This window comes from Heloderma suspectum, chromosome 4 (assembly GCF_057233095.1).
Source record: "Heloderma suspectum isolate Gila_16-S chromosome 4, 16-S_ref, whole genome shotgun sequence".
Taxonomy (NCBI): Eukaryota; Metazoa; Chordata; class Lepidosauria; order Squamata; family Helodermatidae; genus Heloderma; species Heloderma suspectum.
The window spans coordinates 204,447,474-204,458,762 of record NC_139461.1 but is presented as its reverse complement, the minus strand read 5'-3'; the positions used below and the strand labels follow the sequence as shown (position 1 = coordinate 204,458,762).

Sequence of the window (11,289 nt, the reverse complement as noted above, 5' to 3'; positions counted from 1 at the left end):
GCCTCTGTAATATTGCAAGGAATTCTGGAATGCAAATTCTTGGACTGCACCACGAAATGGTGTGGAGCTCAACTGCACAGTGACTTGGGCCAACCCTTAACAAGTGTCATTCAGTCCCAGTAGCACACAAGGTGTATCCATCCCTGATTATAACCAATTGGACTTAACTCTGTTATGATACCAGAGAATGGGTTAAAAGCATTCACTTGAATTCTAACTCATTTCGCATTCGTTTTTGTTGTCTGTTTTCCAGGCAAAAATCTGAAGAATGTCTGAAAGCCCAGTACCTGCTCAATCCCGTTCTCCACGTGGTGGTGGTTCAGCAAAGAAAGGTAAAGGTAAAGGAACACCAAAAGCTAAGGGAAGTCCGAAAGGGTCACCGAAAGGGAAGCCAAAACCTGCCGGTAAGAATAATACTTCAACACTAAAGAAACAATACTTTCAATGAGTGGATATATGCAAACAATATTTCTTTCACAGATGTTTCCATGTATTTACATGAACATTTACATGAATATGTTATGTATTTGGAGATTTTCAAAGATTGTCTCTAGCATTTTCTTATTTTAAAAAAATCAGCTTAAGGCAGTTCAGGTGCTTACTGAAAAAAATTGAATTCATTGTGCAGCAGTGTATGAAAAAGATAAATTAAGTGGATTGCATCCCAAGAATCATAAGCAGAAGAAAGCTTGTAGAAAGGGACATTTCCACCTCTTCCTCTCCACTGCAGCTTCCTGCACCTCTTGAAAAGCTACTCCTAAGACTTGGGGGACCCTCTGGAATGGTGAGGGCTGCTGCCAACAGGGTGCATGTGTGTGTGTGGCCAAAATTGGGTGGAGGCACTTTGCATTAGTGGAGTAGAGCTTGTGCCAGGTGCCTTCACGTGATTTTGGACAATTCTTCCCCACTACATCCCTTCATGCTCCATCCCGCATGATTCTGGGGGGAGGGGGTGTCCCCCCACCTTCAGGAGCAGTTCTTTGGAAAGCTCAGGGGACTGCACTGGCAAGGAGCTTCCTTCTGCTTACAGTTCTCAGGATCCAACTCCTTATTGGGAATTATTAGAAAAAGGATTGAAAGTGTAACTGCCAGTATTATAATGCCCTTATATAAAGTGATGTTTTGGCCACAATTGGGATATTGTGTGTATTATTCTCATTACCCTGTCTGAGAAAAAGTGGAAATAGCTCTGGCTATGAAAATGGCAACCAAAATGATCAAAGTGCTAGGGCGCCTTCCAAATAACTGAAGGCTAAAGCATTTGGGGCTTTTTAGTCCAGACAACAACAACAAAAGAATTACTACTGTGGGGAGGGCATGATAGAGATCTGTAAATTTATGACTAGGAGAGAGGTCATTTTTTCTCCTTCTGTCATAATGCTAGAATGAAATGGACTAGAAAAAGAAAATAGTATTTCACACCATGCACAATTAAATGATGGAAGTTGCTGCTACAGGGTGTGTTGACAGCTACTCCTTTAGTAGCTTTAAAAGAGGGTTAATGGAGAGAAATCTGACCCTAGTGGCTGAAGATGTTACTGCAGGCTTCAACCACATGGACACATTTAAATTAATTTAAATTAATTAATGCATTTTAAAAATAAAAGAACACTGAGGTGTACACCCCTAGGGTCCCATTAATATGCATGCCACGTTCCAGGTGTCCAGGCTTCATGGTCTTGGCATTATCGCGCTGAGAGATGAACAGACATACATCCTCTTTTATTATTATAATCATTTATAAAGTGCCTAAAACTACTGTACACAGGCTAAAAACATGGCAGTCCCTGCCTGCAGTCTTACCATCTAAAAAAGACACAACACAAAAGGAAAAGGGGATGAGGGAGGAAGAGGGAAACAAGAAAACTCAGGCAGTTTAACTCAGAAATATAACCTGTGAGTACCAAATGTTGGGGGAAAGACAATGGGAGAGGGGTTGTTGTTTCATGCCCTCCTTGTGGACTTCCCAGTCCTGGAGAACTCTGGCTAGCCGCTTTTGAGGATACTGGACTAAATGGAGTCTTGGTCTGATTCAGCAGGGCTGTTTTTATGTTCTTACATTAAGACCACTTTATCTCGTTTCAGCTAAAAAAGATGAGGAACCTGATCTATCTATGGCGAGCATGGGTGAGTTCTACGCAGACAGTTTTTAAAGAATATACAGTTTGCAGAATCATGAAGACCATAAACAATGTAAAGTGGGGGGTGGGGGGAAGTAATCCTGTTAATTAGCTGCAGAAGGGGCTGTAGAGAAAATAAAACAAACATACGAGCGTTTTAAAACTTATGGTAACAGGGAGGAGATACATTACCTGAGATTCATAAGTAGGGAGAACACCAGAGGAGGTGAGATGCAGGGAACTGTAAGGCATTTGTTATTATGTGTAAAATCATCTTCACTGTCTGGGTTAATCCACGAACTGCCCACATTAGCAGTAAGTAAGAATTCATAGGCCACTTGTGGATCTTACAGTGGGTCTGTGGGTAGATTCTGTATGTTAAAAAAATGCAGTAAATTTCTCTTCATTTCTTGGGGATTCTTGTCACTAAAGTGCTGAACATGCCATACATCTTTCATCTTTTTGAGGATTTTAATAAATAACCGTAGTTGAGCAGGTGCAGTGGAGGACCAGAAATGAAAAAAAGGCTTAAGGGATAAATGTAGGATTTATCAAATTTAACATATTAAGTGATAGACACTTGCTGAGGGATTTAGATTTCTGGATGAGAGAGAATTGGATTTTATTGTTTTGTCAGTTCTAAAAAGGATTAAGGGAATGAAGACTTTCCCGAAGCATGTACCTAAACTGATCAATATTCTCAAGTTTTGATTTAATTCAGCTTTAGAAACAGACAATATGCCTGCCCTTCTAATCTAAACTGACATAATTGTGTGCCATTCTGAAGATGGTTCAGCTTTCTCTGGTGCTTAATATTTATTAACTGATGTATTTATACCCCACCTTTCTGCCCCACACAGTAGAGCTTCAAGGCAGCTCAGAACAGTAATTTAAAATGCATTTTTAGAAACAGAAATAACTGTATAACTTCAGTCGCACAATGGTTTTTCTGCTGTTGGTGCTTAAACTAATGCACAGCTTCATACCCCAAAATACATAACAAAAGGCAACTTCATCATTGTGTGTGTAAACCAAAAGCACAATGAAACAAATCTGTTTTAACCAGATGTTGAAACATCAGCAGAGATGTACCTCCCAGGGCAGGGAGTTTTACAGTCCAGTTATGTCCCAGTAACTTGCACCTTTAATGATAATGGGATAAATATAGGGCTGGATCCAAACTTTTTGTTCCATTCATGGAAGGGCTTCTGTTCACTGAAGGAGAGGGTAAGACATTAAATCTGCTCACAGAAGGACCATGAGTGGAATTATCTTTCCATGAATGGAACAAAAACATTGGAATAAACCTACAGTTTGTAAATTTTGTCATGCCGTCATTTGCCAGATTTTTAGTAAGGTAGTTACCATCATCATCTTTATTATGGCCACTGACCAGACTTTGAACATACAAAAATACAAAGAGTCTACAAACATATTCAGGAAATATACAGTAAAATCAGTTCTGAAGAGATCTTATTCTCATAGCATTCAAAAAGAATTTAGCAAAAGCCATGATTGTGTCCCTATCCTCTGTTGTCCTAAAACAGTAGAGAAATACATTTATATCTGATCTAGTATCAGACAGTAATTTCTCTCTAATCTCTATATAAAAGGAACAGCGAAGTAAAACATGAATAACTGATTCAATTTCATTCCTTTCACATGGGCATATACGATCTAAAAGGCTAGTTTTCTGAAACCTCCCTTGTAACAAAGCAGAGGGCAAGACATTAAATCTTGCTAAAGTAATGTATGCCGATATTTGGGAATGTTAAGGAAGGAGAGATATTTCACATCTACCAGCCCATAACTCAGATTTGCACCCAAAAACAGAGGAGAGCAAGTTCTATCCACTGCAGAACAAGTAAGGTAGTCATAAACATTCAGAGCTCTAATTAATTTCCAGCTGGGTGCCACATATGTCCTTGGCTGCACACAGCTGGTGTGTTACCATTTCCAGGTTTTCCCCTTAGATCACATCGAATAATTATCATTGGATCCATAAAAGTCCATAATCTGTTTGCCTGTCATACAACTAGTCTATTAAAGAATTCTATCAGAGTGTAGAATTCTTTTGGAGTATAAGGCAAGACACATCAAATTGTTTGATAAATTACTCTTGTTTTGGGTTATTGGAAGACTGGTTGTGACTTTACTTTTGGTACTGCTTGAACAATTTTTTTTGTTTTAGGCAGCGTATAGTAAATATAGAAAGAACATAGGGTCAAGAGAATTAACAAGGGTAACACTGTGAAAAAATCTCTTATTTAATTTCAGTAATAGCTCTAAGGATACAAACAAACTTCAGTTATACTTGTTCAGAAATCCACTGAAGATTTTAGACTGCTTGTGAGATTGTACTGAGAACGTTATGAGTCTTTTAAGTAGAGGTGCTTTTTTTAAATAAATCATTGTTACTTTTTCAGGCCACCCAGAAATCTTTCCCTTGGTCCTTACTGAGAAAACACAGGAAATTTTTAGTTGCCGTGCTGATGTAGATGTCACAGCTGAAAATCCTCACAAACTTGTGAAAAAAGAGGACATCATTAATGATATGAAGACAAGAGCTGCAATTTCTGACTTCCACCCTATCAAAAAAATTGTCTTAGTGAGTTGCCCTTTTAGGGCATACTGTACTCAGGTTTTTTGCTGGAACTCGGTGAACTGATTATTTAACTTTACTTAACCTAGGTTGCATAAGACTTTTAATGGCATTCAGGGCACTTCAATTTAAAACGGGCAGCCCAAAAGTGCAGACAAAGAAGATGTTTATAATATTTTATGTGCTACAGAAGAGACCACCAACCTCTATTACATGTGGGGAAAATGGAGCAGTTGATTATTGCAAAGGGATGGAAAGGTGGACCAGTGTTAAGTACTGGAGAGTGGTTGACATGGATCTGAGATATAATAGTGTCGTCATAACTTGTAAGACTCTGAGTAGGTAGACAGAAACAAAGTCAGCTTCTCTCTGAAAAATGGCAGTTATTGGTTATGCCAACAGATTACACTAATCAAGTTCTAAGTGCTTTTTATTGTATAAACATGTATACAATATCTTAGATCAGGACATCTTGTTCAAAAGTTTTCCATAAGATGGGCTGTATGTATTTATGGATATATTCAATTATCATTTTATTGATATATCTACATGATTTTTGCAATTGAACTTGTGTATCCATAACTTAGTCTTCCATTTGTTTTAAAGTCTGTTAATCACATTCTTATATTTAATTGTTGTTTTCCATTGATTAGTTGGTATGATTCACTATTTCTTCTTCCGCTTGACCTAGAAATGTTAAACAATAGATGTCAACAAATCTTCCTCACAGATTCCCAAAGTAGAGCACTAGATAAGTTCTGGGGACCCAATGAGTTGAAGATAAATTGGGGGGAAACTTCAGCTGTCTAGCCTTTCTGCAGAATCCCAAAGCTGGCTGATATTATTCAGTGTAAGAGAGGCAGGAATGACCTAGAAAGAATTCAGCTGGCCCTGGCTGGGTAGACAGAGAGCATTATAGTATGTGATGAGAGGGAGAAGGATACATGCAGGAAGACGCTCAAGGGCAGCTGGACCTCTAAAGCAGTTCATTTTAGACAAAAAAATGGAGTTGGCAAATCCCCAAATCCATCAATATTAAAGTAATATCAATCCTAGCTGGATGTAGAAGTTATTTCTACTTAAAACTTCTCATTTGTTTGTATTCACACAGGATTATCCTGGGGAAGAACTTCTGTTAGTCTTTGACAGAGAATTAAAATATGGACAAATATTTTATATTATTGCGACTGAAGAGGCCAAGGAAAGCATTTTAAATGTAAGGCATTTTGAAAAATGTTAGCATATTGTTCCACATGTGCCTGATAGACAAGAAATTCAGTCTCATGAATAGAGGTTGCTGAGATTGTTATAAAGTGAAAAGAACTATATTCGAATATTGCATTTATCTTTATTTATGAAATATCTATACATCTACATCTTTGTAAATATTTTCCCTGATAGCCTCCAGAGCCAGAAGAAGAAGAAGGAGAGGTTAAAGAATGGGTCCAAGAAGAATATGTCTATAAGCCTCCTGTGCGCAAACCTTGGGTCTCACTTGGAAGTGAAAAGGAAATAGAAGAAGAATCACTTAAAGAATCAACAAGGAAGGTCAGATTGCCAAGTGATAATATTCAGTTCTACTAATATTTATAGGTCTACACTAAATAACAATATTGAAAATACTACTTTAAAAAGTTATAAAATATAAGAAAAGGTGAATTTCTTTTGATTACCAAATTGGTTGCTAGGGCCCTTCCATGTTTCATAAGCCATGTACAGAGTAGAATTAGAAAACATCTAGAAAAATGAGCCTAACTCTTATAGAGTAAATTTTATCCAGAGAAAACTAGAGTGGTAATACATATCATGTTCCATAGAGACTTCACGTATGTCTGAGACAATTTGGTCAGAATACATAGAAGCTTTTGATGAGACCCTTCAGAACTCCAACAAACTGGTTCTTTTACAAAAAACATCCCAAGATAACTGAAATAACCTACATGCATCTCTTATCCACCCTTGGCTCTCCCCTCTTTCTTTCATTCCACCCCCCTCCTTCCCCCTTCTCTTTATGGATAACTTTAAAGTTATGTAGGCTTTGTGGGTCAGCCTGCATGCCATTATGGGATGGATGTTTGTTGAACATACAAGATCAATAAAGAGTCAGACTGCAATCCTATGCTCTCTTACCTGGGAATAAGCTCTACTGAATACACTGGGACTGACTTCTGAGTAAACATGCATAGGATTGCTCTGTTAATTAAGGAAGTCTGTGTCATGGTGGTAGAATAAGAATGGGCAATACAAGAGAGGGTTTCCCCCTCTTTTATAGTCTGGCTTTATACATATTGGAAAAGTTACTGCATACTACACATGTGTGCAGGTAACATCAAAAAACCAGCCCTTACAAATCTTGTTAGTATGAGACTCATTTATCCCTGTGGACTTAAACCATAATATACAGCCTGAGTGTTCTGTTGCTCTTTCTGTGGGAAATTGTGAGTATTTTAAATATGAATTTGTTTGTGAAATTTAATGCAGGTGCCATAAGATATCTTAAGGATCTATTTAATATTTTAACATTTTCTGAGTTGTCCTTGTGTCATATGCTCAAGACGAGGGACATTCAAAAATATGAAACTAGATTATTAAAAACAAACCAATAAAAACAGAACAATACTCTACAATGCTATTTCACCCCATAACATCTAGAACTGACCTTGCTCCAAGAAAACTCTTCCACTAAGAACTATTTCGGCTGAAATTACAGATTAGATATATGATTTCTCGCCCACACAAAGAATTTGGGGTTCGGATTAAATTCCACAACCGAAATGCTTCAACTGATAAACAAGGCTATGTGGAATGTACATCTTATCAAGATAAGAACTTCACCATTCGGCAACTTGAGAAAAATACTGGTACACAGGTAGTTCCAGTGGAAAAAGAGACAGGAACTCAGACAAAATGGTAAGTATAAAAAGACTTTAAAAATTATAAATAATAAGAAGGGAAATGATATCACTGTTAATTTGGAGCCAAATTCAGTTCTTTCATTATCTGAATTGGCAGTAACCTAGAACCAAACAACATTCGCTATTGTCTAAATCTAACTTGAAGGATATGTTGTATTGCAACTTCCATAATTGACCATGGAATTATGAGAGTTGCAGTCCAAAACATCAAGAGGGTACCAGGGTGGGGATGGCTGATCTATTACATTTATAGCCTACCTTTCTTTCCTGATGGAATTCCCAGGCATTCCATAGTGGTCTCCCATCCAGTTACTGTTTAACCCTCGCACAAACCCCACCACCCAGGTTCGCACGACATGACAGGCTGCAGCTCGCTGTGACAAATTCCACCCAGCATGCACTGCAGCCCACTGTGGCTTTAAGCCACAGTGGGCTGTTTTGATAATGCAAACTGGGTCTCTCTGTAGCATTTTCAGGGTGCTGGAGGGGTGCCATGGGAAGAAGGAGGCAGGGAAGTCCACTTTCCACCAGCACAGTTGATCTGGCGTAAATCTGGATCCAACCCAGTGTATTTCACTTCCCCTAGGACCTACCCCAAAAATGCAACAACACAATATTATCCTAGAGAATTTTCAGATAAAGAAAGAGAGAAGTATTTGTCATCAGAAGACCTGAAGAACTTCATCTTGTCTGTGGCTATAAGGTTAGTATCATGCTCCTCTAAAAGTTCTAAATTGAGCTGTAGGCAAGATGTTGTACAAAATCATAAAACAGGACATACTCTACTTAACTTCCTGTTTTTTCCATTCTGATGATTAATTAAAAGAAGTTACCATGCATCTGATGAATACGGCTCAAGTCCACAGAAGCTTCTGCCAGAAAAAAATTGTCTTTGCCTTTTTGTTGTTGTTGCTCTCCCTCTGCCCCTCACCTGTTTACCTTCCCCTCCTTTCTCATTATAATACAGAGAGAGAGAGAGAGAGAGAGAGAGATTTTAAAAAATGTATAGTAAGTCTTGAAGGCCACATGACTGTTTGTTTTAACAAGTAACTGATGGTGATGCAAACCTTGCAAAATTATTTTGATGGTGTGAATTGTTTAAAAAAATGGGTTTGATATTTCCAAGACATTTTGATCCGCCATATTAAAAGCTTTTAAGAGCCTAGTCGTAAAATGTGCTAGCTCAGCAAGTCCTGTAATTAGAAGAACATTGGAATCTGCCTAATAATCAGTCAAAGCACTGATCCAGCTAGCTCTGTACTATCTGCACTGACTGGCAGCAGCTCTCCAGGATTCCAGGCAGGAGTCTTTCCTAGTCTTACTTGGAGATGCCAGAGATGCCAGAGATTGAACCTCAAGAGGATTTTTGGGTTGCATGCTCTGAATCATGACCCTTTTCCTTAAAATAGGATGTGCCAAAAGCTCCCTCAGCACAAAGTCATAGAACACAGTGTTTGCTGCAGTGGCAGTAACGCTTTTAAACTTATAATAAACTTATGGCATGCTGTGATTTGAGAAGTTGCACTTGATTTGTCTTTTTAATTTCCCCTTCCAACAGAGTTGAAGTTGCACTCCAGCAAAACGAAATAATGGATGCCTTTTATGATGACTGGAAAGCCCTTGCGGAAGATGAAAGTGGCTTTGCGGGCAAATCAGATGTTTCCCTTAAGGAATATCAGTCATTTACAGACCTGCATTATCTCAAGGACAGAACGGTCAGCTGCATTTGCTGGCACCCAACCATTTACGGTAAAGTTTACAGAATGTTCAGTTCATGGTTAGACACATCGTGAGGTGTGTTTTGAAATCTTTAAAGATTAACAACTACACCAGTTTATTGGCCTTCCTCAGAACAATCTGTGTGTCATGAAAAGGAAATGAGATGAGCAAAGCTGTTGTATATTCTAACACATAACAGTCGTTTTCCTAGGAAGGTTATCTCACCTCTAGGCAGGTTGTAGTTGTGATGTAAGAAGTTAAAGTGAAATACAAGTATTATAACTGCAGGTTCCTGCCTCATTTCCATTATCTGTAAGGGGTAAATGACATGTTACACTGAAGCTGTGTATAACGAAGTCTGTTGGCTCCTTCAGCTTTGTAGGACCAACTTTCCTATGAAAAAAGGCTAAAACAGTTGGCACTTTTAGATTACAGAAAAAACAACCAAGTGGGGACATGAGGATGGCTTATAAAATCATCACTGCATCTAATAGTAAACTCAGCTGGTGAGTGCAAACAGGATTGTATAAAAACTGGTCCTCTGAGAAACAAGGAGGAGGACGTAGAATGGTTAGGGGAACATCAAGGAGTACAGAAAATATTTAGGGAAAAACCCAACAGGGCAAAACAGTTTGCCAAAAAAATCCATTAAGGATTGAGTATGCTCAGTGGTCACAGAGTGATGAGTATTTATTGGAAGGGCACAGAAAACCAAGGGGAAGGGAAAATAGAATGGGGGAGTATCCTGGAAGAATCCTGGAGAGGCTGACTGGCTGCCTGAACAGGAACACTCCACATAGCAACATTTTGTTGCTGGTCATACATGTTCTCTCTAATAGTAAACTCAGGTGGTTGAGTGCCTGTCAGTTTGGAAGCAAAAAGGGGCCACCCAAAAATAAAATGGTGGTTTCTACATACTTGGGGGACCCCCTAGGTATGCAGCAGTATGTGTGTTTGTAAACTAAGAGAAAATGAACATTTTAATTACCCAAACCCAGCCTGACAAGGATGTGGAAGCTTCTGGGACACATGGATTGTTAAGGCCTCCATTTAGAGGGGAAGAAGAGGAAACTGAGATTGAGGGGAAGAAGAAGTTGGCTTGCTCAAGCCTTTAATAGTTTACAGTAAGTATTCTGGAAAAGAGGGATTAGGGTTCAAGGGATGCATGACAGGATGTTTAAAAAAACTCCCCTGCCTGCATTTTAACAGGATATTTCAGGGACGTTGCAGGCACTTAAAAGATTAGGGTGCAGACTTCCAGGCTTCATTGCTGGGGGTATGATTTGGGGGGGCCACAGCATGCAGGGAGGGGAAAGGTAACCCTTCCCTCCCCGGCTGTGATCCTTCTAAAAACCAGTCCCATTGGCATCAATGGAAGTACTTTTTTCTGAGCTTCATTGCCATGCAGGGAAGATTGGAAAGATTGCAGTATGTGAGGATTAACCCTTCATTTCTCAATTGCAATTCTCCTTAAAAATCACCTCCAGTATGGCAATTAAGCTGAGAAAAAACTTTCCATTGACATGAATGGGGGCTCTGGGCTCTGGGAAATAGATTTGGGCTCAGGCCTAGCAATGGCCCTGTTCCTATTCCCACAACAAGGAAAGGCATCCAGGGGTGGGGTGAGAAAGAAAAAAAAGTTGTCCTTTCCCCCTCCTCCTGTGAGAGGCCTGTTACAGGCTGGCTGGCCCCCTGAACAGGAACACTCCTCTTGGGGGTGGCGAATATATAGCAATAATGTGGGAAGAGTAGAAAGAGTTCTCTCCCCTGCCCCTAGCCAACCTCTAACATATTAGAACTCAGAATAACCCAATGAAGTTCATTCACAGAACAGACAAAAGAAAACACCCCTTCACTGAATGTATCCTTCAGTTTTGGAATACACTGCTATGAGAAGCAGTGATGGTCATTAGCTTAGGGTTTGCAACTCTTC

At 39.1% G+C, this 11,289-nt stretch overlaps 1 protein-coding gene across 1 annotated transcript in view; it reads left to right on the top strand.

Annotated features, from left to right (window-relative positions):
* Positions 1-268: 268 nt before the first annotated feature.
* Positions 269-11,289, top strand: part of DNAI3 (dynein axonemal intermediate chain 3) — a 35,760-nt gene continuing 24,739 nt past the window's right edge. The window contains exons 1-8 of the mRNA XM_084851632.1: positions 269-404; positions 2,086-2,127; positions 4,547-4,728; positions 5,834-5,938; positions 6,124-6,270; positions 7,433-7,632; positions 8,224-8,340; positions 9,196-9,386. Of these exons, the coding sequence (XP_084707758.1) occupies positions 269-404; positions 2,086-2,127; positions 4,547-4,728; positions 5,834-5,938; positions 6,124-6,270; positions 7,433-7,632; positions 8,224-8,340; positions 9,196-9,386 (1,120 nt within the window). The remainder of the gene's footprint in view (positions 405-2,085; positions 2,128-4,546; positions 4,729-5,833; positions 5,939-6,123; positions 6,271-7,432; positions 7,633-8,223; positions 8,341-9,195; positions 9,387-11,289) is intronic.